The sequence below is a fragment of the Dunckerocampus dactyliophorus genome, chromosome 8 (assembly GCF_027744805.1).
Source record: "Dunckerocampus dactyliophorus isolate RoL2022-P2 chromosome 8, RoL_Ddac_1.1, whole genome shotgun sequence".
In the NCBI taxonomy this organism is placed as follows: Eukaryota; Metazoa; Chordata; class Actinopteri; order Syngnathiformes; family Syngnathidae; genus Dunckerocampus; species Dunckerocampus dactyliophorus.
Window position 1 is genome coordinate 23766057 of NC_072826.1, and position 27410 is coordinate 23793466.

The 27410-nt window shown below is 41.3% G+C and overlaps 1 protein-coding gene across 15 annotated transcripts in view; it reads left to right on the forward strand.

Moving 5' to 3' along the window:
* Positions 1-27410, forward strand: part of LOC129185846 (receptor-type tyrosine-protein phosphatase gamma-like) — a 453526-nt gene that overhangs the window by 204989 nt on the left and 221127 nt on the right. For 13 of the 15 annotated variants that reach the window (XR_008572146.1, XR_008572147.1, XR_008572145.1 and 10 more), the window contains one exon: positions 26007-26189. Coding sequence is in view for 12 of the 15 variants with exons in the window: in XM_054783372.1 (XP_054639347.1) it covers positions 26007-26189 (183 nt within the window). In the remaining 3 variants the exon portion in view is untranslated. The remainder of the gene's footprint in view (positions 1-26006; positions 26190-27410) is intronic. The other 2 variants (XM_054783375.1, XM_054783376.1) reach the window with 1 other exon arrangement.

The following is a 27410-nucleotide window of genomic DNA, read 5'->3' on the forward strand; positions in this document are numbered from 1 at the left end:
TGGAAGACCATGGTCTATTCAGCTGAAGTAGGATGCAGAAAATTGGGGTAATAAGAAAACTGGTCGGTAATATGTAAATTGATGTTTATCTCTCTTTTTGAAAATTTGCTAGGAAATTTTCCAGTCTGAAATGATAAGTTACTAATATATGTTAACGGTTCTACAATGTCATTGATAAACCTTTTAATTGTTTCCATTTTGATTCCATTTCAATCAGTTGTTTTTTTTTTTTCTTAAAATTTTTGACAATGTCAGTGATTTCCTTTTTAGTTACAATAGTGAGAAACATGGAATTGAGATTCTTATCTATGGTTTCATTTCATTCGTCCATTGTCCAGAGTTTTGGAATTTCTTCTTAGCAATGACAAAAGGTATTCAGAGCCATGATTTTTTTTTTAAATCTGGAATAGTGCTGTCTCATTGTTTAAAAGTCCCAATGAGCAGACCTGCACATACATATTCACTGGCAAGAAAGTGACATGCATCCAGGCACAAAACAGTGCTGGCATACAGATTGCAGCTTTAATGGTTGATGCTGATGCCTTTGTGATGGGGCTGGGATACAATGCCAATAGCAGTGTAGTTACACTCCTGTTGGCAATGTGCCACACCACAGTACAGTACCAATTTCCCACATGGTACACATTAGATGTGAGGGACAGGAATTGTATATTTGGTATTGCGATGCGCCTCCATAAGCCCAGGAAGCTTGCCTAAAAGCCCACAAAAAAAGCAAGCCATTCCGCAGTGAAGCAGAGATCTACGCCGAAGAAAACAGTCCAGTGGAGCCTTTGGCTAGCAAGAGTTGTGGCTTGCAATAGCACCAAGGAAAAGCCAGAGTCTAGAGACCCTCTTCATTCTTTGAACTCTCCCATTTCAGAACACTTGAAATATAATAACACGTGAAATATGTAAGAGTCGATAAGAGCAGCTTGCCACCTGTCACAGTGGCACAGCCAGTGTATGGAAGCAAACATGCAGAGACGACACAGTGGTAGTGAACAAAAATTTAATACAAAAAAAGGTAACTCCATGGGAGTACAGTGGGACATAGAAAATAAAATAAATAAAATCATAAAATAAAAATGTACAGTCCAAAAAAGTACAACAGAAAAAAAAATACAATTCAGGAACTAAAAGCGCTGCTAACCTAGCAGGAAAAATAATATTCACACACTGCTGAAAACCAAGCAGGTGGAAACACAAAAGACGCTGCTGAGAACCAAGCAGGTAGTAGACAAGGCTATACAGTAGAGGCACAACTACTCACGGCGATCTTACATCGCTGTGAGAATACATCACATCTAAACCTGAGTTTGGAATAAAGTTTTGGATTGCAGTAGACTTGGACACTAAGCACATGTGCAATGTCAACGTAATACAACTCTGCATGGCGCAATCGATACAATTCGTCGGGATGTTCCTGCACAGCAGAAAAACACCATGGAAAGTGAGCAGTTTTCCACACAGGTGTTCACATCTGGCAGTGCCCTGTTGACAGTTTATGCAGCCAAACAGAACAAAAATATGTGTCTTCTCAGCATGCTGCATAAGAAAGTGGGACTTTGCGGTGAAAACTAAACGCCATCACGGACTACAACCATTTGAAATGTGGTGTTGACATTCTGGATCAGACGTTGCGTGCTTACACAGTGTGTGCAGGAACACGGAGATGGCCTGTAGCTGTCTTTTACAAGGGTTTCTCAAGGTAAACCAACTACATGCCAAGTCCGTACGACTTGTAACAGAAATCAAAGCACTGAAAAATGTGCCGTTTCCCAAAAGTCTGTCTGTAAATGTAGAAAAGGATCTAATACAGTTTTTTTCCAATTGCTAAAACACAATTTTGGCTAGGCTGGTTTTATCAAAATACTTTAACTACACAACTCACACACCCGAACTGCAAAATCCCTCATACTGTATATCCTGCAAAATGAAGCACTGCAACCAAAACTACATATAGCTTCATCAAAATCAAACTTTTGTACCAAGTGGCACACACGTCATTCATATTACAAAATTGATGTCTAATCAACTTGACACTGTTGGGCATAATGAAAAGTGCTCTCATCTTTAGTATGCTTTGCCATAATACTAAAATAGTTCAAATTGTAGAACAGTCTTCAGATTGTTCACATGCACAGAAATAATTGCAGATACACACACGCTGTTGAAACATTTACTTTTATTTTTCACCAACAAGTCAGTGCAACATATGCACCGCAGATATGTTTACATTGGAGTGAACAAATATATGCTCACGGAACAGTAAACTGAAAAAGAAAATTGCAGAAAAAAATATATATTAAAAAAAAATATATAAAAAAAGAGAGGCAAGAAAAATTAGGCAGCATCTTGTCGCACAGCTGGCCACAACGCCTCGTCCACATCACAGGCAATATCTTCCCTTGCCAGACATCGAGGGAAGAAGCGCCTCAATCCCTGAATTGCACCCACATCAATTTCATCACATGCCTCTTCCATAGCCTGCACAAGAGGCATGCGCACAAAGGGCTGCTGGTCGTATACCTTCCACCGCCATGCCGAAAAAAACTCTTCTATGGGGTTCAGAAATGGTGAATATGGTGGGAGGTATTGCACGAGAAATGCTGGGTGGTCAGCAAACCAATTTTGGACTGGGGCTGCACGATGAAAGCTCACGTTGTCCCATACTACAACGTACCGGTTTCTTTGATGGTCTGCATCATTCATATGCTCTGGTGGTATGAGAATGTTGTGTAGTCTGTCCAGAAATGTGAGAATATGGGCTGTGTTGTATGGTCCAGGGATGGCATGACGGTGGAGGACACCATGCGTATTGGAGATGGCAGCGCAAATTGTGATGTTCCCACCACGTTGGCCAGGAACATCTATAATGGCTCTGTGGCCAATGACGTTTCTTCCCCTTCTTCTGGTCCTTGCTAGGTTGAACCCAGCCTCATCTATGACGATGAACACATGCGGGATTGCATGAGAATCCATTTCCAGTACTGCCTGAAAACAAAGAACACAAATCAGTCAATATGGTGTTATCCAGTACACTGGGAAACAGTGTTGCGTGTAGTGTACTGCAGTCAATACTGTACTTACATCCACATATGCTCGTCTGAGCTCTTTGTTTTTTTCAGAGTTTCTCTCAAAAGGCACCTTTTATAAAGTTGTTTCATTCTGATTTGGTTTCGCTTGAGAATGCAAGCCAATGTGGACAGACCAACTCGCTGAATGTTGTTGAATATGGTGTTGTCTTAGATGGTGTGGCTTAGAATTTCTCGTAATCTGATTTCATTATTTTCCAAAACCAAGTTTACAATGGCAGCTTCCTGTACCCCGGTGAACATTTGGCCCCTTCCTCCACCATGGTTGCGTCTCTCAGTCCTTTGGAAAAACAAACAAACAAAAAATATATCTATCGGGCTTGGACAATGCAGCCGATAGATATTTCCCCCACAGTAGAGTAAATTGTACAGGAAACTTGTACAGTTAGTGTATGACATCACAGCCATTCAAGAAATAAACAGGTGTCACCCAACTGATACACTATGACACTGGGTGTACTACATAGTGTGAAAGAAATTTTGGTTACATACCTGTGCTCCAGTCTAAATGTCCGGATGACAGAGGCGACAGTAAAACGACTCAAGTTGGGCCTCACTCTCTGTCCAGCCTCTTGCATTGTCAGCCCATGGTTGATGACATGATCAACTGAGCTCTACCCCTACCTCTCACTCTTCCTCCCCCTCTCATTCTCACCCTCGCTCTTCCTCTTCCTCTCTCTGCCACGTCTTCCATTGTTGTTAAAAAAAAAAAAAAAAAAAAAAAGTGCTCACCTGTGGTCTATTTATCGTGCTTACTTCCTGATTGAGGTGGTAACAATTAACCATTGATGTGTTTGGCCAGGTGGCACATATATTAGCCAATTGGCTCATGTACTGTCATTTTGAATGGCAGTGTTTTGAAATTGCAAGCATGTGACCTTACAGTATGTCAGATTGTAGTGTCTTATGCAGAAAACCGTGTTCAGTGCATTTAAAAAGTGCCATTTTGAATTGCAAAATGTGTGTAAAGCAGAACATGTGTTTAGAGTTTTGGAAACTTGAGAAGAGGTTTTGCTCTCTCGGTGTCAGTTTAAATAATAATAGTGCTATGCATGTCATTTTAGTGTTTTAGCAATTGGAAAAAAACTGTAAACTAATGTAGGAAGTCATATTTCAGCTGGACCACATAGTGTATCTGTGGTGGCGGAGTAAAATGCAACATTTCTGATGTCCAACACGTCTTTTTTCAAGGTTGTATAATTTCAGATGTTTACTTACACAATTCAACATGTTCGAAAAGGAGTAGGAGGAAGCAGAGGTTTAAAATCCTATGCCTTCTCAGTTTCACAATAAACGCTAATTAATTAATTAATTGCTGATATATATTTGTTCACTTCCTGTATTCCATATGTACCATTTACCATGTTTTTTTTAATGTTTGAAGAAAATTATAAAGATGTGTAATTCTTTTATGATATAATTTGATCAATGCCTGCAATTTAATCAACTTTTTTCTTATCATAGAACTATTTTAACCTTTTGTGGCATTATGTCTGGTCTTTACTGTAATAAATGAACACCGGACCACAGTACAGGGTGCAGCATGGTTGCATTTGCGGTACTATGGTAACTGTTGTGCAACACTTACACATGCTATACAGCCATGTAACCAAAGAACATCAGCTAAAAGTTCATTTAAACCAATTTTGGCAAAACAGAAGGCAATTGAAACCATAAGCACTTAAATGCGCAAATGTTAAAAACAGTGAGAGTAGCGTATGTCATGAACAATGTCAGACAACAAAACACCAATAAACTTGGCAGTGTTTGAAAACTGACATTTAGCTAATATCTTCATTTACTCCTATCCAGTAATAAAGGTATGTACATTTTACATAAACGATAGATTGATTCATCTCCAAGAGAAATTCACAATCACACATCTGCAATAATCATCAAAGTCTCCCCTTTACTTTCGTACCAAGCTCATCCATGTAGACCTTGTACAGTACATGTAGAGAAAAATGGTATTTATTTGGTATTTGTCTTTTTATAGCAAGCCTCTCAAGTCTATCAGTAACTAATAATTTTCTGTTTCTCGAACCTTGGCATCTGCTGTCTAAGCTGCTGCTGTCATAGGTAATGCAAGCTTTATTTAAAAGCTAAGACCATTCCAATCAATACGCACCCCGGGGCAAGGAGATTGAGGAGAGTGGAAGGAGAACAGGATGCTGCCTAATTCAACGAAATAGACATTACCCAGCGCTCGAAACGCGCCAGGGCGTGAGTAATCATAGACAAATTCATTTAGGAAGCCAAGAGCATGGTATTGCTTTCAATTAAAGGCAACGATTAGAGGAAGTTGGGTGCACATAGTGGGAGTGAATTCACAGCATGTCAGTTTTAGCTGAGCATTTATTAAATTAAATTAAATTTTGTAGTCTTACACCAGTGTTGCTAGTTTTCTATACGGTAAATGTCCACAATGATATTGGGAAGAGCGGACTGTTTGTTTCAGTGAAGTGTGGTGAGCTCCATGTCTGGTGAGGCACTGACTCCTTTGAATGTTTTTTTTTTTTATGTTAAAAAAGATTGCTCAGTAAGAGGATAAATAGAAAAATAAGAGAATCACTCACTTTGGTTAAAAAAAATGCCTTCAAATTGTTTTCAAAATACTTAGACTACTTAGTCTCATTTATTATTATTATTATTATTTTTTTATTAACTGAAAAAATGTGTGTTATTACCTTTTGTTTATATATAAAGTACATGCAGCCTTTCCTTCTCCAAGAAATGTTCTGATACTTTGTTGTAAATGTCTGATCACCTCCTGGTAGGCTTGAATATATAATTTACATCATTCCCATGGCTGAGATAAAAGTCCAATGCCACTCTCAACATCCACGCCTCATGTGATTAGCACCTATTGGCACAAAGGACAGTTTCCATCAAGTCCTGTGTGTTTACGAACTCAAGTATCTGGACTAGACCAGTGACTGCTGCGAAAGGGCAGCTGACAACCAACATAGCAAAGACTATGTGACGGCTTGGAGATATAGCTGACGGGGCTGTCATGGGCTAGCTACTCATAACAGCAATCTCCAACGCTGTCTCAGTTTATTGGAGATACCCTCCAACTGCTACAGAAAGTCAACAAAGGAACATACCCCTAGTGCGTGCGAGAGCAGGGGTGCAAAATGGCTCGACAATTCCTCAATTGTCAAGCCATTTTGCACCCCTGCTGTCTGTAGCCATGTCCTCACATGGCTACAGACCCAGGAACTAATATGACTACGAGCAAGAACACGACACATGAAGCAGCCACAGCAGCAGCAGGACAGTCACTTCAGGTGTGCACTCTGTGGCTGGGCAAATATGACATCATTCAGGGGGTTGAGGACCCACCAATGAAAGAGTGCTTGAGAGATTAGAGACAAGGGCCTCGCATTGACTAATACTTGCTACGAAGCAACCACTCAAATCAGTCTATTGAAGCACAGTGACGGGACAAAAACCAAAGTTAGCAGAGCATCAGCACCCCTGTTACTGAGGAGGATAATACAAGCACAGAAATGCCACAGAAACCTCCCAAGAAGGATAAGATCAAAAGGTGCAGACCAAGTGTGAAGTGGCCCAAATTGTTGAAAAGAGGGAGTGGGAAACATTCAACAATGATCTGATAAAAATCCTGGAACAACAAGGAGGAACAGCAGAAAAAAACCTGGGCAAGATGGGGGACATAATCTACCTGTATGGAAAAGAACACATTGGAGTTAACATGGGGAAAAACAATAAACCAACACCAGCCAAATCCAGGAGACAGCAAGATATCGAAACACTGATCAAGGGGAGAAGGCAGCTGAGAAAGCAGTGGAAGAAGGCCTCTGATGCCGCCAGAGATGGTCTCACACTACTCCAGAGAGATACCAAATCTCTGTTGGCGACCTTACAAAGAGCAAGGAACTGAGGAACACACAAGAACACGGTCCTATAAAAACCCTTTCAAGTTTTTTAAGGATCTCTTTGCTAAGGAAAAAAGCGGAACCCTGAAAACCCCAAAGCAAGAACTGGAAGAACATCTTGAAAAGATCCACCATGACACGAAAAGGCATGAATCCCTAGTCATCCCACATGATCTCCCACCTATTCAGCCTCCTGAATTCGACTTGGAGACTGGCCCTCCAAAATGGAAGGAGGTAGAGAACACAGTATGGCGCGCAGGATCGGCATCAGCCCCCGGGCCAAATGGAGTGCCATATACTGTAAGCTGTGTAAGAATGCATATGTGATAGATATTCTACGCTACCTGTGGAGGCTCATGAGGATAGTATGGCAAAAGGCAATAATAACCAATGCGTGTTGAAGGGCTGGAGGCGTGCTAATTCCCATGGAGAAGGATACAGCAGTCAATTTCTGCCAATCTGCCTTCTCAACGTTGAAGGGAAAATCTTTTTCAGTGCGATAGACAGACACTGTCCAGCAACCCGGAGAAGAACAAGTACATTGATATATGCGTACAGAAGGCTGGCATCCCAGGGTTCTTACTTGGAGCTGTTGCTTGGAGCATACCAGTATGATCTGGCACCATATCTAAATGGCTAAGACGACAAAGAGACTCCATGTAACCTTCCTCGACTTGACTAATACCTTGGATCAGTTCCCCACAACCTCCTCTGGGAATCCTTTAACTTCTTCCACATTCCATTATCCATCACTACTCTGGTGAAAGCCTACTTTGAAGATCTGCAACTGTGCTTGACAACAGCCGACTACACAACATTATCACAGTGTCTAGAAGTAGGCATCATGGCAGGCTGGCCAGTCTCACCCCTGGCATTCACAATGGCCATGGAAGTCATCATCAGGGCCTCTAGATGGGTGGTGGGAGGCGAGCAAACTAAAAACGGAACCCACTTTCCACCTATTGGAGCATTCATGGATGACATGACCACGCTGACCACTTCTGCAAATTGCACCAGGTGGCTACTTGGAAAGCTGCAGGAAAATATCAGGAAAAAAAATCAAGCCGAATAAGTCATGAAGTATCTCAATAGTCATGGAAGAGCTTAAGAACGTGAGGTTCTGCATTGGTGACGACCCAATACCAATGGTGTCAGAGGAATCCAATCCAATCCAATCCACTTTATTTATATAGCACATTTTATAAACACTGTTTCCAAAGTGCTGCACAGACTAGCAAAACCATAAATAATAAGTAAATAAAGGAATGTAAATGTAAATAATAAGTAAAAATTACGACAATAAAAACTAAAAGATCATATAGAAACGTACTACAATAAAATATTTAAAACAAGAAATCGAAACAATAAAAGCCAAAAGTCCAAGAAGTAGGTAAAAAATAAATAGGTAAATTTAATTAAAAAAACTAAAATAAATAGAACCAATAAAAACTTAAAAAATTATAAAAGACACAGAGGACCACACGACTCACGGCGAGTTAAAAGCCACAGAATAAAAGTGGGTTTTAAGACGAGACTTAAAGCTTTCAATTGTGGGGGCCGTTTTTACATGAGGGGGGAGAGTGTTCCACAGCTTTGGGCCGACAACAGAAAAGGCCTGGTCTCCCCTGGTCTTAAGTCTGGTCTTAGGCACCACCAGTTGGAGCTGGCCTTTGGACCTCAAAGTGCGTGCTGGAGTGTAAATTTGGATGAGGTCCGAGATGTACTGAGGGGCCAGCCCATTCAAAGCCTTAAAAACAAACAATAAAATCTTAAAATCAATTCTAAAACGCACAGGCAACCAGTGCAGGGAAGCTAAAATTGGGGTAATATGCTCCCTCTTTTTGGTTGCTGTTAAAAGCCGTGCTGCAGAGTTCTGGACTAACTGTAAGTGAGAGAGTAATTTATGGCTTATTCCAGAGTGAAGGGCATTACAGTAGTCCAGACGTGACGAGATAAAAACGTGCATGGCTTGTTCGAAATGTTGTAATGATAAAAATGATTTGACTTTGGATAAAAGCCGAAGATGATAAAAACAAGATTTTACAACGGCATTGATTTGTTTGTTAAGTTTAAAATCACTATCAATGATGACGCCAAGGCTGGTGGCTGTGGGACTGACATGGTTTTTCATGGGACCCAAGTCCAAGTGGGGGGCATTATTATTAATGATGATAACTTCTGTCTTCCCCTCATTGAGCTTTAAAAAATTTTGAGCCAACCAGACCTTGACGTCACTAAAGCACTCAAGAAGGGGAGTCAGGGGGGCATGGTCATTTCTTGTAATTGGTAAATAGATCTGGCAGTCATCTGCATAAAAGTGATAGGAGATGCCATGCTTTCTAAAAATTGTGCTAAGTGGGATTAGGTACAGAACAAATAGGATGGGCCCCAGGATTGATCCCTGGGGGACTCCACATTCAAGGGGGGCAGTAGATGAGGTGGAGTCACCAAGTCCCACAGTAAGGCATCTCCCTGACAAGTAAGACCTAAACCAATCAAGGGCAGTCCCCCTGACACCCACACAGTTTTCCAAGCGAGATAAAAGAATAGTGTGGTCCACTGTGTCAAAGGCAGCAGTCAGGTCTAAAAGCACTAAAATGGCTGAACCACCATTATCAGTCATTAAGAACAGGTCATTAAAAACCTTTAAAAGTGCAGACTCAGTGCTATGAAAGGCCCTGTAACCTGACTGGAAGGTGTCTAAAATCCCATTTTCATCTAAAAAAGACTGCATCTGTGCAAGAACACTTCTTTTTAAAATCTTTGAGATAAAAGGTAGTTTAGAAATGGGCCGATAATTTGATAAAATCGAAGGATCAAGACCTGTTTTTTTAAGCAAAGGTTCAACAGCAGCCTTTTTACAAAAGGAAGGAACAATACCAGAGGACAGGCTGCTGTTGATGATATCACACAACTAGGGGCCAATAGTTGCCCACACCTCCCTAAAAAAGCGAGGGGGGAGTGGGTCAATGGGAGAGGAAGAAGGCTTAAGACCATCAACTACCTTGGTAATGAAGGCCAGCGACACAGGTTCAAACTGATTAAAAACTTTAGAGCACTGTGTCACTGTAGACAAATTAAAAGAGGGGGGTGATATATTGGCTCGTATAGACGCAACCTTATTATTAAAAAAGTGCAGGAAATGTTCACAAGTGTCAGATGAGACTTCCAGTGTCGTGGATGGAGTGGGATTTAAAACAGAGTCAATAGTTTTAAAAAGAACACGAGTTGTTAATATTTTTTGATATCACATCTGAGAGGTATTTTGTTTTCTCAGCCTTCACTATGTTTTGATAACGCCTCCAACTGGCTTTGAGGGTTTCAAAGGAACCTTGCAGACCATCTTTCTTCCACCTGCGCTCGGCCTTTCGGCATTCGCGGCGTGCTTCTCGTGTGACATCGTTGAGCCACACTTCCTGTTTAGTTTTAGAGCGCATGGTTTTACGCGGGGCTAGACTGTCCAGGACATCAGCACAGGTAGAAGTAAAGCAGTTCATTAGCTGCTCAGTATCAAGAGCAGCGTCTGGCGCCATTGCAACCCGAGATGCAGTGGCAAACAGAGAGGCAAAGGCAGAGGCCGTGTCAGGCTTGATGAAACGGCCAAGGTGAGCAGGAGCAGGCAGGGTGGCACTGCAGTGCAAATCAAAGTCAAACATGACCGGACTGTGGTCAGAGAACACTGCATCCCCTACAGAGACATTATCAACAGCCAGTCCATGAGACAATACAAGGTCCAAAGTGTGTCCGTATATATGTGTAGCTCCTGTAACATTTTGTACTAAATTAAAAGCCTCCACCAACTCTAAAAAGTCTTTTGCCATAGGCGTAGAAGGGCAGCAGACATGAATATTAAAATCACCCACAATTAACATTCTGTCAAACTTTACCAACATTGCAGCGATAAAGTCAGAAAAATCCCGGATAAAGTCATTGTTGTGTTTGGGTGGTCTGTAAATGACTGCGCACAATAGCGGCTCAGACTGTGAAGCAGCTCACCTCAAATGAGGAGAAAGACACCATGGACAATGGCTTATGGTGTAAGGACGTTTTTAAAATAGTAGTGATGCCTCCTCCACGGCCGGTAGTTCTTGGCGTGTTAATGAAGGTACAATCGGGAGGCAACAGCTCAGAGAAGGAAGCGGACTCACCGGCATGAATCCAGGTCTCAGTGATGAATAATAAATCCAAAGAATGCTCCTTAAAGAGGTCCTGGAGGATAAAAGTCTTGTTTGAAACTGACCTCGCATTCACCAGTGCACACTTCGTCGAAACCCGAAGAGCCGCTGAAGCTGCTGAAGCCGCTGAAGCTGCCCGGTTCAGCGGCCGGAGGTTGCCGGGGTTCACGCCGCCAGAAGCAACAGGAGAGCGGCAAGGGCGCAGCGCACAGCGCTCGTCGCGCCGCCCAACGATGGGCACCAGCCAGGCCCCAACGGAGGTGAGAAAACGCCGAGAGATGAAGCGGCGAAAACAATCCTCAAAGTCCCTCGGAACATTACGTGGGAGCCTTGCTGCCTCGGGAGAAAGCGCCAGCCAAGTTTTGAGCTTTACCAGTCTTCCACCTTGTGCGCCCCGGCGTCTACGTTTCCTGGGAAGCGACGGCTCCGCCCGAAGCAGAAAGTCTGGTACGTCAGACAGGTACGACGGATGCGGTTTATTTGGCCCCCATTGCTCTTGTCTCGCACCAGCGGCTACAGTGTCGAGGATTTCAAATAGTTCCTGACGGTCATACACCAACAGAGAGTCGATGGTCCTCATAACAAATGCAAAAATAACAATAAAACCGATCACAGTAAACTGAGGGAAGCGGCGAGCCAGACACACCGGCGCCATCTTGGTTCAACAGTGGTTCAACAGCAACCCATAAAAGGCCTGGGCAGAGGGTACAATGCAAGCCCCAGGGACACAGACCAGGTGCAGGTACTAAGGCAGGACATCACCAACAGTCTGGACATATCAACAAGACACTTCTGCCCAGGAAGCTCAACTCTGGTGCCTCCAATTTGGACTTCTCTCTTGGGTAATATGGCCACTCACAATCTATGACGTCCATATAACAACTGTAGAGAAGATGGAGCGAACCGTAACTTCTTATGTGAAGTGGCTTGGCGTCCCACGCTCTCTGACAAACATCAGCATCTACGGCAAAGGAGTCCTTGAACTGCTTATCACAACCCTCATTGAAGAATACAAGTGCTCTAAAGTGAGACAACAGATGACATAGAAGGACTCCAGAGACCAGACCATCAGCGTTGCTGCACCACCTGGATGGACACCATCCAACACAGTACAGCACACTACATCAACCCTGAAGCACAACGACATCGTGGGACATGTCCAGCTGGGAAGAGGAGGATTTGGCGTTGCAGTGAATAAACCAACTTGGCCCAAAGTTTCAGCTTCACAAAGGAGGAAAATGGTGGTAGAGGAGGCGCACCGTCAGGAGGAGGCTGAAAGAAGTGCAAAGGTTGTCTCTCTTGCCAAGGAGGGACAATGGATGAGGAGGGAAGACATGGAGAGAGAAAGCTCATCTGGAAGCAGCTCTGGGAAATGGAAGCAAGCAACATCAGCTTCATCGTAAGAGGTACATATGATGTGCTCCCATCCCCAAAAAACCTTCACCAGTGGTATGGCGAGGACCCAACCTGCGTCCTCTGCCCAAACCCAGCGACTCTCAAACACATCTTGACCAGTAGTAGGATGAACCTCAAACAAGGCCGCTACACTTGGAGGCACAATCAGGTCCTCAAGAGTCTGGCAACAGTTGAGAGCAAGAAAACACCAACAACTCCTTGCCCCTGAGAGCTACCATTTCCATCTCTGTGCCAACATTCTTTCGAGAGGGACAGAAACAGCTTAACCAACCCCTTACCAAACCAAAAGGTGGACAGTTAGCCATGGCCAGAATTGGAAAATGCTGGTTTATATTGGCAAACAACTAATATTTCCCCCAGAAATTACAATGGTCACCTTCACTAAAGGTGGTCAACATCATAGCACTCACAGTCCGAAGGGAGGATTCCACCGAAGAGGCCTACGAACAAAAGAAACTGCGCTACACAGACCTGGCAGCAGATACACAATGAGGATGGAAGGCCAAGGTCTATTCAGCTGAAGTAGGATGCAGAGGTTTTGTGGCTTCCTCTACTATGAGGCTCATGAAAAACCTTGGCATTCATAGATATGCTCTGACAGACAATAAGATCAATCTCTGAAGCGGCCAAAAGAAGCAGCCAGTGGCTATGGATCAAGCACAAGGACCCTTGCTGGGCTGAAAGCAGATGGGGGCACACCTGAAACGCAAGGTGTTGCCGATGAGCTCTCTGGAGGTGTCATGGGTCTATCATGGAAACACCAATGAAGAAGGTTGCCCACCTGGCAACCTCAATGATTTTTGAAACCCACCCCCTTTCCTGCCCTTATCCAAAGATAGGGTGTGGAGGGAGGAAACACACTGATTAACCTCTAAGAATCAGAATGTGTATCTTTGTATTTTTCTGTCTATACAGAGGAGGCAAACTTTAAATATATTGAAATTATAAGCCATCTTTGAGTAAACTTAGAGCAGTGATCACCAACCTTTCTGAGCCCAAGATCCCTGGTCTCAGCCGTGAACCTTTTCTCTGTTTGAATGCGCTGGCACCTCCTGCCAGGCTTTCCGTCAGTGTTCCTCAATGCACGGTTAAAACAAACAACCATTCACACTCACATTCATACCTATGGACAGTTTAGAGTCGACAATCTAACGTGCATGTTTTTGGAATGTGGGAGGAAACCGGAGTACCCGGAGAAAACCCACACACGCACGGGAGAACATGCAAACTCCACACAGAAATGCCCAAGGGAGAATCGAACCCAGGTCTTCCCAATCTCCAGACTGTGTTGCGCAATAATTGCATCAAAATAACATACCTTTATAATATTACAGGTATATCTTGGCCAGCGCCTCTCAAAGTTCTCCCATCACACATTGGCAATTGAGAACTTTTTTCAAATTAGCACAATTGAACAGCAAATAACAGATGATGCTGTGTGTATTTTATGGCTCACATTAACATACAGTATGTTAATGTCATGTAATAATGTATGTAGATATAATATAATCATATACAGTATAAGTAATAGCAACTGAGCTTCACAATAACTATCAACAGTAGGCTTATCAATTAATTATTACATTATTATAAAATTATTACAACACCCTTGTGTCTTCAGATTATTGATCCATTTTAATGTGTGGTACATCCATCCATCCATTTTCTATACCGCTTCTACTCATTAGGATCGCGGGGGTATGCCGGAGCCTATCTGAGCTGACTTTGGACTAGAGGAGGGTACACCCTGGACTGGTCACCAGCCAGGTTGCAGGGCACATATAGACAAACAACCATTCACACTCACATTCATACCTATGGACAATTTAGAGTCTCCAATTAACCTAACATTTATGTTTTTGGAATGTGGGAGTACCCAGAGAAAACCTGCACACGGGGAGAACATGCAAACTCCACACAGAGATGCCCCAGGGGAGAATCAAACCCAGGTCTTCCGATCTCCAGAATGTGACTGTGTGTTAACCACTAGACCACTGTGCGGCCCCATGTGTGGTACACAACTAAAGGTAAATTTCTTTGGACAAATATGATGATAACAAATAACAAACAATAACAAATAACAAATATAGCTCATAAGCGTTTAATTTAATAGCTGATGTCAAGCAACTTCCATGGTTCCTTGATAATAACCACAATTACTGAAGTTGTTACATGAATAGCTATAGCATTGTACTCTTATGAGCTATTTTTGTTGTCATTGTTATAGTTGTCCAAACAAAAGTAGCTTTAGTTGTATCGGGCATTAAAATGAACAAGAAACTGAAGAAACAAGGGTGGTCTAATAGTTTTTTCCATGACTGTACATTTACCCAAAGAATTGTAAACTAATCTACTTAATTTTACTAATAAAGAATAGCAATACATTAACAAAATATAAACACACCATCCTCTTTTATCCAGGCTGACTGAAAATTAAGAAACATTTGCCTTTTAGAGCTCGCTATGTAAAACAGGGTGAGCTCCACCCCCCCAGGCATTGCAGCTTGGAAGCTGACTGTATACTGCTGGCTTGTGACTGCCTTTGGGCGGGGTGGACAACAACACCCGCTGTTCTCAGTGAGAACACAAAATGCTTTCACTTTTGAGTCCCCAAATACCAAAAAACTCCCCAACATCTACCGGAAGAAGTCTCTAGATTTGTAGTGGCTTTTGAGAAAATATGTCATCAAAGGGGGTTGGAATGTCCCCAGACGTAGCGAAAAAATTGCCAAGTTGGCAACACTGCTTCCCGTCCGTTTTACTATAATACGAGTATAATACGAGTGTTTTAGCAATCATCATTTAGCTCTGTTAACGCTGCTGTACCATTAGGTATGAGCTAACCTGCAAAACAGCATTTACTATGTAACGCGCTGTTAATGAATTGATTGGCTGCATAAGTAAATACGTGCAAACAAGTTCTTATCGTTGGCTGGACAGTGTTTGTCATTGTGTTACATGTTTTTACTGCTTGTTGTCGCCTGTCACTCGCGGAGTTGCATTGCAAAATGGTACAGAATAAATTTTATTTACAGTTCAGGTTGGATTTTCTTTTTGTTGAGCAGCAAGGATTTCCTCTCCGCAGAGAACACAAGATTGTGCAATTGTGTACGCGCGCAGCTTAGAGCGATGTGATAATGCATTTATTTCTCCTAATATTTTTGCGATTGTAGCGGAGACTATATGGACTATATGTGATTTAAGCAAATTCGCTGGAGCAACTCATCCACACAGCCGCTCTGGTCAAAGAGTCAGACGCAGTAAAGCGTTTGATGGGCCTTATTCACAGTTCACATTTTCATACAGCTGGATGATTTGACATTTTATATAATGTCTGATGTATTCTCTGGTATCTTTTCGCACCAACACAGACAGACATAAACATATATGTGCATTTCAACAGCAGCTGCCCAGATGGCTCGAATGTGCCATTGGTTCTAAAGAAGGATCCTGAGCTGCCCTGCAAGGTGCCTGGCGTAAAAAACACGAAGTCCGCCCTGAAGAGTGCCTCATAAATTAGAGCCCGGCCGAAGAAGAACATTCTATTTTTTTCACGCAACTTTTAGAGAGCGCTTCAACAGCATTTTAACATCGTATAAGTTGCATCTCTGTGAGATAAACAAAGATAGATACAACTGTTAATCCACATGTCCACCATTATCTAATATAAGACGATTATACAGTGTTTTAAAGTAAAATAAAGATATACAGTGGTGTGGAAAAAGTATTGCTCCCTTGCTGATTTATTCTTTTGCATGTTTGTCACACTTAAATGTTTCAGATCATCAAACAAATTGAAATATTAGTCAATGACAACACAACTGAACACAGAATGCAGTTTTTAAATGAAACGTTTTATTATCAAGGGAGAACAAAATCCAAACCTACATGGCCCAGTGTGAAAAAATGATGGCCTCCTAAACGGAATAACTGGTTGGGCCCCCCTTGAAGCAACTGCAAGCAAGCGTTTGTGATAACTTGCATGAATCTCTTACAGCATTGTAGAGGAATTTTGGCAGACTAATTTTTGCAGAATTGTTGTACCGTAAATTCCAGTGTATATGCTGCACGCTCTAAAAAAACAGATTTGTTCTTATTTAAGCCGCACGTGTCCACATCATAAAATGACCTATTGTGGCATGCAGGACCAGGACCAGGCAGCTCTTTATTTGACAGGAGCTAATCAGGAGCTATGATAAAAATCTCAAAATGAGCTTGCCAACCCTTTGGAAATTGCAGGAGGTCATACTCAATATCTGACTCAGTCTGACTCACGATGTCTTATACAAACAACATTAAACTCATCACACAGCAACTTAAAGGGTCACTGACATCATTTGTCAAATTTGCTTAAATATGTTCTACATTGTGGCCTAGTGGTTAGCATGTTGGCCACACAGTCAGGAGAACGGGAAGCTCTGGGTTCGAATCACCATTGGGAATCTCTGTGTGGAGTTTGCATGTTCTCCCCATGCGTGCGTGGGTTTTCTCCGGGTACTCCGGTTTATCCTCATTAGTTGTTTGTTTTATGAAAGCGAACGGTAAATTCGCAATTACATTTATTGCTCCCGAGGGGAGAATAGAGAACCTGCAGAACAGGGAATTAATCCATATTTATTCGAACCACCGACAATGAAACTAGCGTGTCTGATGCGGAGGTGTCCGATGACAAAGACATGGAGATGAAGATTGGTCGGTTTCAAAACACAGAATGGTAAGTGTAAATTACCTTGAAGTTGCTTATCCTTCAATTAGTGTTTTTAATTGGCTTCTTAATGAGCATAAAGGGGTCTTTAGAGCCTTTTTTATTGTATTTTGTCGCCGTCGCCGCCCCCCGCCGTCAGCATATTGCTGTGAATGCTTGTCGCTATGGTGGCATCGTGTTTAGAATACAATGTGCAAATAAGACATAACTTACTCTGTTCTGTGGCAACTTTGACGTCATTCTTCTTCTCCATTCTTCTTCTCCTTCATTGCAGTCTTCAATGAAATGAACAGTACAAAGAACACAACGCGAGGTGAGCGTCCATTTGTCTCTGTAGTTGCTTCATTCATTGTAGTCTTAAACCTTCGTCTTTTGGAAAATAAAACGAACTCACTCGGACACTGTGAACAGCCAGCGGAAACACGAGTCACAGTCATTCACAGTCATTTGTCATGACTACTATTTTGATTAAAAAATATACCGAACGACATCGACAAACTACCTTGACAAGCGTTTGTTTACTCTGTTTTCGCTGAGAGGTTTATGCGCTGACGTCACTTGGGAAACGACCCTTTTCTGCAACTGGAGTTTGTCATCGCTCCCGCCATAAACAATAAATGTAATTTTTGCGAATACACTGTTTGCTTTCATAAAACGAACAATGTAGAACATAATTACAAACAATATAGAACACGTTTAAGCGAAGTTCATAAATCATGACCCTTTTACACTCAAAAGGCACCTAGGAAATATACATTATAAGCACCAATACGAATTTAAACTAATAAACAGCAGCTATTTGAACATCTATGCAAAATGCATTACTGTCAGAACAGCAGTACATTGGAGGACAAGCAGCATAGAAAATGGTGGATGTCACTGCAGTGCTGCCTCTTTCCACCAGAAGGAGCCAGACGACCCAGAGCCCAGAGGGAGGCTAACGTCTGCAGTGCCCCAATGAATGCATTGCTCAGACACTGTAGATTATAGGAAAACTGTAATTTTTTTTTTCCATTTCAAACTCATATTTGTACATGTTTTTATATTTGTCGGGTACACCTTTTGAGTATTTAAACAATTAGTAGTACTTCTGAAGTAAATGAGATGTCACAACATTAAAATTTTGCCATAACATAGCCGCACCGCTGTATAAGTCGCAGGGTTGAAAGTTGAAGAAAAAAGTAGCAGTTTATACACCGGAAATTATGGTAATTCAGCCACATTCATTTTGTTTTTCTTCAGTCATTCAGAGGTGGACTTGCTGGTGTTTTTTGGGTCATTGTCCTGCTGCAGAACCCAAGTTTGTTTCAGCTTGAGGAACAGATGGTCGGACATTCTCCTTCAGAATTTTTTGGTACACAGCAGAATTCATGGTTCCATTTATCACAGCAAGTCTTCCAGGTCCTGAAGCAGCAAAACGGCCCCAGGCGATCACACTACCACCACCACTTTATTGTTGATATGATGTTGTTTTTCTGAAATATGGCATTACTTTTATGCCAGATGTAATTTAACACACACCGTCCAGAAAGTTAAACTTTTGTCTTATAAGAGTATTTTCCCAAAGGTCTTGGGTGTCATGCAGATGCTTTCGGGCAAAATTGAGAGGAGCCTTAATGTTGTTTTTGTTCAACAGTGGTTTTTGTCTTGGAACTTGCCCAGTGTCTTTCTTATGGTGGAGTTATGAACAATGGGCCTCATTCACGAAACGTTCTTACGCACAAATCTGTTCTTAAAGCCTTCTTACGAAGATTTTTGGCATTCATGAAACGTGTTCTTAACTCAGTTTTTAGATCTAAGAACAAATTCTACGAACGCTCAGGAGGACTCTTACGCACAAGCAAAGCTTGCACTTTCAATGCCCAATCGCCCTCATGATGGATTTTGCAACCTGATCCCAAAAAATGTAGTGCAAATAAAATATCCCAACAATTATTTATCATCAAAACAACTAAAATATACTCCATGGATAAATATATATTCAAATCCCAATTCATCAAAAAAAAAAAGTAGCTGGCTGGACGTGCGCTGCACAGAGAGAGAATGTAAAGGGACCATTAGATTTATTTGCTGAAAGCCACGAATATTTGATGTCCCGCTTCAGGCTTCAGGCTTCCCTCTCTGTTCTTGCAGGTGTGCAGGATCATCTGAATAACATCGCAATTAAACGTGGTGTGCCTATTGCGCACGTAGCACCCCCAGATAACGACATGCGCCCCCAGCCACGTCTTGAGCCAGAGCACGGGGCTGCTGTATTAATTAGGCAGCGTCTAATCAAATGTAACCACAGAAAAAATACATTGTCACACACAAACTATGTATTTTGACTTTATTTTTCCATCATGATTGTGTAAATATTTTCTAGAGTTTCCGAAATGGTTTGGTTTCTGATTGATGGCCCACCTCCCGTTTCCTCCAGATCCCTCCGGTGCAGTCCAATCTTTTTTTTTTTTTTAGTCTATTTTAAGTCAAACCACTTCTTTTTAACCTCTGCGGTGGTGCGTTTCTCCGTGGAAACGGCATTTATGTTTCCTGCAATGGTGCTCCATGCCGACTTTTTTTGGATGGCCTGATGACCGGTGGATACACGTGAAAATAAGGTGGTCTTGTGTTCGCTCACTCCTTGTAAAAGCACCTCTACTTCAGTAGAATTGAACGTTTTTCTTTCGTTTGTTGTCCAGCTGCTCCTCAGTCTTGCCGTTGCGCGTTGCCATTTCCGCCTCCAGCTGCCGGTTGCGCACGGCACATTTTTACCTTATATAGGAAATAATAGGCGGTGACCTATGCAAATTAGGGCTCACATGCATGGGCATCGCAGTTGGCATTCATCAACCTAAGAACACCGGTGCCAACGATTATCCCTACTTAAGAACGTGTCGTGAATGCGGCGCAGTTTCCAACCCGCGCCTTCTTAAGTACACTTCTTAAGAAGATGTTCGTGAATGAGGCCCACTGATCTTAACTGAGGCAAGAAAGGTCTGCAATTCTTTGGATGTTGTGGAAGGGTCTTTTATGACCTCTTGGATGAGTTGTCGCTGCTCTCTTCGGGTGATTTTGGTTGGCCGGCCACTCCTGGGACGGTTCACCATTGTTCCATGTTTTTGCTATTTTAGGATAATTGCTCTCACTGTGATTTACTGGAGTCTCAACGCTTGATAACCTTTTCCAGACTGATCTCTCACAAACGACCATGTAGGTTTGGATTTTTTTTCTCCCTTAATAATAAGTTTATTTTAAAAACAGCATTTTGTGTTCAGTTGTATTGTCAAAGACTAATACTTAAATTAGTTTGTTGATCTGAAACATTTAAGTGTGTCAAACATGTTTAAAAAAAAAAACAAAAAAAAAAACTCAGGAACGGGGAAACACTATTCCACACCACTGTATTTAACTATCCATCGTTAATGTACGACTACTACACAACGTCCCACTTCACTTCATATTTCCATGCTGGATTTATAGGGGCCCATACATTCACAAGTTAATGCCTTCATTAAAATCCTTTTGAAAATGTTCCAAGTAATGTATTTAGTTGTAATTTTATATATTGCATATTTTCAAACCAGCTACATCAAATGTAGTTTAGTCCCTTGTATTAAGACTATTCATGTGCTGCATGTTTTTATTGTTTTGTTTGTAGTCAACTTTTATTTTCACTTTTTAATGTTTGCTTCGGCATTTGTTTTTGAGCTGTTTGCAAATACTCAGTAGCTGCAGACTGAACTTTTCCATAGCTAGTAAATATGACTAATTGATATTGGTAAGATCTTTTTGTGAATAGGCCTTTTATAAACACAATGTATTAGTTCAAAAACACCTCACATTAGCCTATGTATTATCACTTTCAGCTAAATGCAGCCATTTGTTCTTATTTAAAAATGTTCAATTATAGTATCAAATTATATGCGAATTACCAAAATGCGCTAAATGTATATCTTTTCATTTCACAGGCAGAAGGGAAGTCTAAGGTATGGAGCCACTTCACAAAAGACTCAACCGGTGTTATGTTAGATGCAACAGGGCTCCAGCACCATCAAACCAAAAAAACACAACACACATTTGTGGCAACACCTAAAAGTAAATCACAAAGGCATGTCCTTACTTTAACAGTGTTACTAATTAAAGTTCCTTATTTTAATTTAGTAGTATTCTGCTTGTTTGTGGTGATCATATTTTGGGGATTATAAGAATATTTCAATGTTTTTATTTCATATATTGTCCATATATGTTTTATATGGTACCCCGCCTCTCGCCCGAAGTCAGCTGGGATAGGCTCCGGCATACCCCCGCGACCCTTATTGGGATAAGCGGCATAGAAAAAGGATGGATGGATGTTTATGTTTTTTTTTTTTAATATAATTTTTATTTAAAATAACACAAAAAAAACTGCAACTCAAAAAAATAAATCTCTCTTTTTCTCTCTCTCTCTCTCTCTCTCTCTCTCTCTCCTTCTTCGTCTAGCCAAAGGCTGCACACTGTTGTAGATGTGTGACAAACACTTACTGTCCCTCATTCAATGTTCCATGTAGGAACTAATCTCTTTCCCATACCGAATGTTCTATCAGAAAAATATGCTTACAGATACATGTCCCATTACAAACCTACTGCCTATATGTGGGTAGGTGTGGATACATTTGTTGATACCCTTCTGTGAAAGAAAACAAAACCCACAATGGTCAATGAAATAAGTTGACATTGACAAAAGTAAAGATACTGGAACTTGTCAAAATATATACACTAAGTCCCCAACTAACGAACACAATTGGTTCCAGACGACCGTTCTTATGTCGAATTGTTCTTAAGTAGGGGAAAAGGTAATATTACCAATGACATAGGTACTACATGTACGTGTATACATATACAGTATATGTGTATGTATGTAAATATGAGTTTGAATGCAGTAGTAATATTAAACGAGGATAATTAATGAAAAAAACAATAATAAAAGTGATAATAATACGTAATGATAAATGTTATTTACCTTTGAAGAGGAGTGGTCGAGCATACGTCGTGGTGGAGGAGGAGGAAGAGTTATTGGAAAAAAAGGACAAGTCATCGTTAGACTCTTCTAAATGAGGTAGTGTTCTGTGGGTGGTGTAGAATTAAGCAGGCCTATTAACTCTTCATAAACTTTATTCACACGCTCTGTCCGGGTTGTATAATTTAGCTTTCCATTTAGCTTTATCTCCCCAGCGTCTTAACTCTTCCTGTGTTGTTTTCATTAGCTCTAACGCTGCCTCTGTTGGTCCCATTAGCAGTGTCACAGTGCCCTCTGCTGGTCAAGCATGTACAGTAGCAGTATAAATACTGATTGAGCGACTACAAGGCAAAATAAATAAAATATAGACCAGTCGGCTTGTGTTCGTATCCGCAAGTGTTCGCTAGGCGGATGTTCGTAAGTTGGGGACCTAGTGTATTGACAAGCTGCAAAGCTTGTGGGAGGCAAATATGGAGCTTTTTGTCAAGTCACATCGGCCCTGTCTACGGATGCATCCAGAGAAAAGAACAGCAGACCTACTGTGAAAGATGGAGGAGACTTACTTACTGTATCGTCTACGGCACAGGTGCCAAACTCAAGGCCAAATGTGGCCCGCCACGTCATTTTATGTGGCCCACAAGAGCAATTAAATAGGTCAAAAGCGTGCTTTGATCAAAAACTACATTTCCCACAGTGCCTATTGACTACAATACGAAATGACGGCTCACCGCCACTACACGGCAGTGTCTCCACATCAATGCCAACGAGTTGAATTGACAAACAATGATCCAGGGAGAGAAAAGTTGATGTGGATGGAAGACCGTTTCAAGAAATAGGGGAAGGCGGATACTTGTTTGTGCTTCAAGGAGAAAGACCGGTATGTATTTTTTTGTGTTGCGAAGCGGTGTCGGTTGTTAAAGAGTACAATCTGCGTCGGCATTTTGACACTAAATACGGAGCTAAGTACGCCAAAGCTAGCCTTCAAGAAAAGCATCAAATTGCCCAAGAATTAGAAGGCGAGTGTGGTCAGAAAATCCACAGCCAAAAACAATGCGGCAGTGGAAGCTAGCTGTATTGTGGCTGAGAAATTGGCCACGCTTCCAAGTGTTTTTCAGAGGGAGCGTTTTTTGAAGCAGTGCGTGCTGAAGGTCTGTGAGCAGGTGTGTCCCGACCAATTACAGATTTTAAAAAATATCAGTTTTTAGGCAACTAACCTAAAAACTTGACCAATATACTGAGTTAACTTTTATTTTGTAATTTTTAGTTGATTACATATTATTTATATGTAGCTGCTGTTGCAATTATTTAGTATTTGCAGGTTTTATGTTTGTATGCAGACAAATTATTGTAGTCAAACCATCAGTTGGATGCAAGACTGTGCAGCCTTTTTTTTTGTAAAATGCTACATCTGTCATACATGTTGTTAGCAGCTCACAATTGTTGATTCTACGGTAATTAAGACCATTTTAACTTTGACAAAAACGTTTGGAACAAAGTTAATGTCATCACTTGTGTTTTGTTATTTTTCTTAATTCACTTGGATACTTTGATCCTTGATTGTTGGAGTAGTGTGGGTTTCATAAGCTGACAAATTCAAATGATTTATGTTGTAACAGAGCAACAAGTAAAGATATGTTTTTCCTATGCAACTGTAATGTTTGTCACTTGAATAAGTCATCAATTTAGAGTTATTTAACATTAAGGAGTTGTTACGTTTATTTTACATTACCTTCGATTACATTTAGTTTTATTTCTAAGTTACATCTGGCCCATTGAGGACAGCCATTATGTCGATGTGGCCCTAAGTGAAAATGAGTTTGACACCCCTGTTCTACGGCTACTTTGCTGCATCCGACACAGGCTGTCTCTTAATATGTCCAAGAACGGCTAAGGACCAAACATTGGACTATTCTAAAGTGGCCTTCTATGAGCCCTGATTTAAATTCAATTGAACATCTGTGGAAAGAAACGTGCAGTCTGGAGAAGGCCCTCATCAAACCTGAGAGAGCTGGAGCAGTTTTCTCATGAGCAGTGGACCACTATACTTGTCGACAGGTGCAAGAGTCTCACTGAGACATTGAGACTAATTGCTTCAAAAGGTTGTGTAACAAAAAGTTGAGCTTGTTGGCAAGCACGGAGGTCAGACGTTTATTTCGGTTGCTCACCAGAATTGCACACATCTCAGGAGGGATTTTGCTCAGAGAAACATCCCCAAAGCAGAATGTTTCCACCTCCATGTTTGACAGGAGGGAGGCTATTGTTGGACTCATACGATAGGAAAAGACCGTTAAAAACTTTTTTTATTTAAGAAGACCTATTAGGTCATGTTCATGTGTCTTTTATTATTTATTTTAAATTTATTATTATATTGTTATTACAGTATGCCCAACTTCTCTGCCTCCAAACACGTCCAGTCCACTTATCGCATGCGCCATTCTCCCAAGCCGTGTGTGAGTCATTCAGGTGTTTTCATATCCAACATTCAGACGGGTCTGTATATGTGTTTTCTTGAGCATGGGAACCTTGCGGGCACAGCAGGATCTCGGCACAAAGTGCACAGCAAAATGTCTTACTAATGCTTTTATTGCTGACTGTGCTCCCAACTCCCTTGACATCATCAACCAGCTCCTCCCTTGTCATTGTGGGCTGCTCCTTCATCTTTCTCAAAATTGATGGATGCATGGAACTCCAGTCTGAAGGTGATTGACAGTTATCTTGGATTTCTTCCATTTATGAATATTTGCGCCAACAGTAGTCTCTTTCTCACCGAGGTTCTTGTTGATGGTCGTTGAGTCAATTCCTGTCTTGTGCGAGTCTACAATCTTGTCCATGTGATCCTTTGACAGTTCTTTGGCCAATTGTGGAGTGGAAGGTTTGAATGAAAGATACAATTGTGACATAATGTTACACATTGTTTATTATTTTACATTAATGTAAACGTGGATATTTTCTTATTGAACGGTACACCATTTGATAAAATATAAAAAATTTTGCGAACTCAAAACAGTTCTTCAGTTACTTCCCAAACCACAGCGAGCTAGACCTCTTGCTGTTGATGTTTTTCATGTTGCCAAATCTGCTAAAAGGCAGACAGAAAGACAGCCTAGCTATAACCTATTGCCAAAGATAATAGACATCCAGGTGTCACATGAAAATGGGTTCACTGACATTTCATTGTAGCTTTCCCAGCAAGTAATGCTTATACTAAACCTCTTCTGAGAGGGTCTCCATTGCTCGTTTGGCCTCAGGCTTTCACACTGGACATTTACTGTTAAAGGATGTCTCTTTGGATGTAAATATAACTTGCCAGTATCCTCATGAATTCTCTGAGGTACTTTCTAGTGCTTCCTGTCAGCATACACGGTGACAGACATCTTCTGCATATTAGCTGTCTAGGATGTACTTGAGAACGAGGTCAGCAGTGCATAATCATTGACTATCTGTATAATGTCACCAAACACAGAAGCGGAAACACAGCTGCCTTAGACTCATAACATTTTCTACCCCATGAAAGAAATGCAGATGGTGTTGGTGCTTTTAAAGCAGCTGCCTCAGTTGAAGGCACTCGATGTTTATACTGTGAGGAACGTCTCATTATAATTCCAACATCTTGGCAGCACAGTTTTCAGATGATATGCCGTTGCTCTGAAATGCTCCTTGAAATATCCTTCTAAAGTCTACTCTGCCACAATGCATGCATCTTCTAATTAGAATCTGCTTTCCTGCTTTTGCCAGGTACATATGGACCAGATGAGGGCTGGGCATCAGCCTTCCCAGAATGTAAGGAAAGAAACCAATCACCAATCAATATTGTGGACCAAGATACCAAAGTATCCACTGAGTTTCAGGAACTGACACTGGAGGGCTTCGATACGGAATCTTCAAACAAGACATCAATGAAGAACACTGGCAAAACAGGTACAGTAAACAAATAACAAGTATGGACCTTTACCTGTTGTTCAGTTGAGACAGTACATCTATGAAAGTAAATTACAATGTTACCGTCAAATAGGCTGCATCTCTTAAGAGGTACACACAAAGAAAGTTGGTCTTTCAGAGAGCTGTCTAGCCAAGATCGAGTTACTGCCCTGGAAGCAGACACTTGGTTATAGTTAAGGGTACTTTTTTTCCTCATCCCTTACCTGTACTTTTGAGATCAAATATCGCAGTGGTTTCTTTTACAGTCACTTTTACATCCTCACATAGAGCTAAACCACTTATAGTTAAAATGTGACTGCATCCAATTTTTTATTACAGTGATATTTTTCACAGGTCTGCCTCAAAAACAGGCGTCATTTATCATGTTGCCATTTGCTTCATAACTTGTTCTTCAATTAACAGCCATCACTGCAAATTGTAGTTATCCGGCCATCATTCCACTCTCGCACACAGACTCACTGGTTTATTATCGATAAACTCTTCCGTACTGTCAGTCATTGCACATTCAATTTATAAAAACATAATTTTGGTTAGTCACCACAAGATTCGCTGGAGAATTGGTTCCAAACGGAAGAATATACTATTTGCGACTCATGTTCAACTCTCGCAACCATCATTAAGAATATATATTTACCTGCCTTCAGTAACACAATCTTTAACAGATTGGAATAACCAGGACTCTCAACAGGCTAAATAGTGCAAAAAGCCAAATAAATATCTCAAAACCATTTCCTGGATCATATGACACGTAAAAAAGGATAGATGTCAAATGCAGGCTTCATGTGTGCCATACACCCAAACTTGGGAACCCAACATCTTCTCATAGCTTTCACCATGTTTCGGGCATTGTCTCTTGTGTACTTTGTCTTGTGGAACATGCCATATAGGAACAATTTCATGAATGTAACTGCTAAAGCTATGGCAGTGTGAAAGCCAGAAGACTCCTAGGCATGCAGAACAGCAAAATCTGAATCAGTCCTGTGAGCTATGAGACTCAACACCGACACAGGACTGACAGCCGAGCTCTATATATCTGTCGTGAAAGTTACAGAGGATGAGACTTCTTCTTTAGGGAGACTTTTGATGTGAGAGTACATTGTTTGGCGGAGCTCTGGCAGGGCTCCGTCTGTGAAATACACTCCTGATCAAAATCTTAAGACCAGTTGAAAAATTGCTAGAATTTGGATTTTGCACATTTGG